Raw genomic sequence first — 2,412 nt, 5'->3', positions numbered from 1 at the left:
GTTTCCTAGTCTCATGGGGAAGCCAAAAATAACAATCAAATTGACCAGGTGGAGGTCCTGGCAACAGACCTCCATTCTTGGGGAAAAGTCTAGAGACTTTCTGAAACTCTGCATATCAACTTTTAATGGCAAAACATTTATGCCTCACTTCTTTTGATGTTGAAAAAACTAAATAAAGTTAAAGCCATATAGTCCCATCTTTATTATAGTAGCATAGCCAAAATTATCCTTAGTGGAGAAGAGTACATCTTCATTTTCAGATGCACAGTTTGAGTTCGCTGAGAGACACCTGGTTTTCAAGCCTACTTCAGAACTGGATCAGCCAGAAGCATTGCGGTAATAGAAAAGTTATGACTTTTCCTTCTTAGAAGGCCACTGTTCTCTTAGTACCGAAAATGAGTCCTGTTACAATTATTCTTTCAGTCTCCTTTCCTGGGAAGACCACTGAATAAGTGTTAAATGGAAATCAGTGAGATTAGATAAGAGCTTTCTTTTTTTCTCCTTTTAATTTAAGGGATTTAAGGGTGCAGAAATGTCTTTGAAAAAAATCAAGAGAATATTCTGATTGCTATCCCATTCAGGTGGCATGCTGGTTACTAGATCCAGATTCTAAGGAGCCAACTCTTCATAGCATAGTTACCAGTTTTCTTCCTCATGAGCTTCCACTCCTAGAAGGGATGGAGACTGGCCAAGGAATTCAAAGCCTGGGGCTGAATGTCAGCACAGAGCATTCTGGGAGATATAGAGCATCTGTAGAGTCCATTCTCATCTTCAACTCTATGAATCAACTCAACTTATTGTTGCAGAAGGAAAACCTTCAAGGTAAAACCAAGTTTCTAGTATTTTTATGTTACAGACTATGGATATGTATATTTAGTCACTCTTTATCACAGATTGGTAAATTATACATTCTATATCTACCTTTGAATTGTCTAGTGCAGGATGTCAACAAACTTTTTTCTGTAAAAGTCCAGATAGTAAATATTTTTGGCTTTGTGGACCAGATGGCCTATTATAAATATTAAACACTCTGTGGCATGAGAGCAGCCATAGACAATACCAAAACAAATGGGTGTGGCTGTTTTCCAGTAGCACTTTATTTACAGAAACATGCATCCAGTGCTAGTTTGGCCATAGTTTGCTCACCTCTAACTTTATTGTAATGAAGAGAATTAGTGGCATTTTATTCAGTTGTTACTGATTTTATATTTGAACTTTATCAAATTATTTTTATTCATACTTAGAAGACATCCTTCATGGATTTAAAAAAGTGAACTATTTGCTTTTTAGAACTATTAACAGTTGTTTTTTCAGCAAAGGATATTCATGAGGTTCTATTTTTCCCTTATGACAAATAACATGAATTTATTGTGCAATCTGCTGGCTCAGAGTGAGTACTTTGACTTCGGAGAGCATGACAAATGCTTATAGTAGAGGTGGCAAAGTGGAACAAGGTTAGCTTCATGGTGAGGAGATTACACTGTGAATTTATTGACTGATCAACAGATACTAGAAACAGCAGACTGATGAGTTTACATAGACCAGGGTTTGGATCTGGGTTGTCCACTTATTAGCTGAGGGATTTTGGGTAAGCAATTGAAATTCTTTAAGTCCGGTTCTTAGAAAGTTGTTATAAGGATTAAATAAAATAGTGAATGTAGTACAGTGTTTGCCACAGAGTAGGTGCTTATTAGTATTAGTCGATTATTGTAATTATTATCTTTACTGCTACCACAAACCCTCTGTGCTGGTAGGAATGTTGTCTCCAACATCACTAGGGTAGAATAAGAGAGACATGGATTAGAATGACTTGTGTGTTCATAGGAGGCTTTCCTGCTTAAGTGGTATTAATTAGCAGCTCTTGTACAGGCACTGCAGTATTTCAAACTTGGCCACCCTAAGCCAGTGGAAGCAGGCTAAGGAGTGGGAGTATGCGGCACACATGCTGCGGACGGCGCCTACATTCACGAGCAGTAATGCGGGTGAACACCTGCCTAGTCTGTCCCTAGGCTGGGTTTCCTGGAGAGTTTGTGTAGTTCCCAGAGACTGACTTTTGATGATGCTGATACGAATTGATCTGTAGCTTTTTGTAGACATTTGGTACCCAATGTATAAGAAATCTTGCTGATGCATATTTTAACTTTGCCAATTCATTGATTGTAAAATGATTGTAATTTTTCTTTCTTGTGCTGTCTTTGTTTTTAGTAACAAAGTTCTAGTTTCATGAAATGAGTTGTGAATATAACCTCTTTTTATTCTAGAGGAGTTTATGTATTATTAGAATGATATATTCCTTGAAAGTTTGGTAGAATTTGTACTATATTTCTTTGTGAAAAGATATTTAGCTATAACTTTGATTTCTTTAACAACTATAGAATTATTCAGTTATTTCATTTTGAGTATATTTTGGTG

The 2,412-nt window shown here is 36.6% G+C and overlaps 1 protein-coding gene across 1 annotated transcript in view; it reads left to right on the top strand.

Moving 5' to 3' along the window:
• The window catches only part of POLQ (polymerase (DNA directed), theta), a 147,229-nt gene that overhangs the window by 67,820 nt on the left and 76,997 nt on the right, over nucleotides 1–2,412 (top strand). The window contains exons 18-19 of the mRNA XM_012639541.1: nucleotides 261–336; nucleotides 554–822. Coding sequence (XP_012494995.1) covers nucleotides 261–336; nucleotides 554–822 — 345 coding nt within the window. The remainder of the gene's footprint in view (nucleotides 1–260; nucleotides 337–553; nucleotides 823–2,412) is intronic.

This window comes from Propithecus coquereli, unplaced genomic scaffold (assembly GCF_000956105.1).
Source record: "Propithecus coquereli isolate 6110/MARCELLA unplaced genomic scaffold, Pcoq_1.0 Scaffold10, whole genome shotgun sequence".
Classification (NCBI taxonomy): Eukaryota; Metazoa; Chordata; class Mammalia; order Primates; family Indriidae; genus Propithecus; species Propithecus coquereli.
Note: the sequence above shows the minus strand (reverse complement) of the source record. Positions and strands in the feature narration are given on the sequence as shown.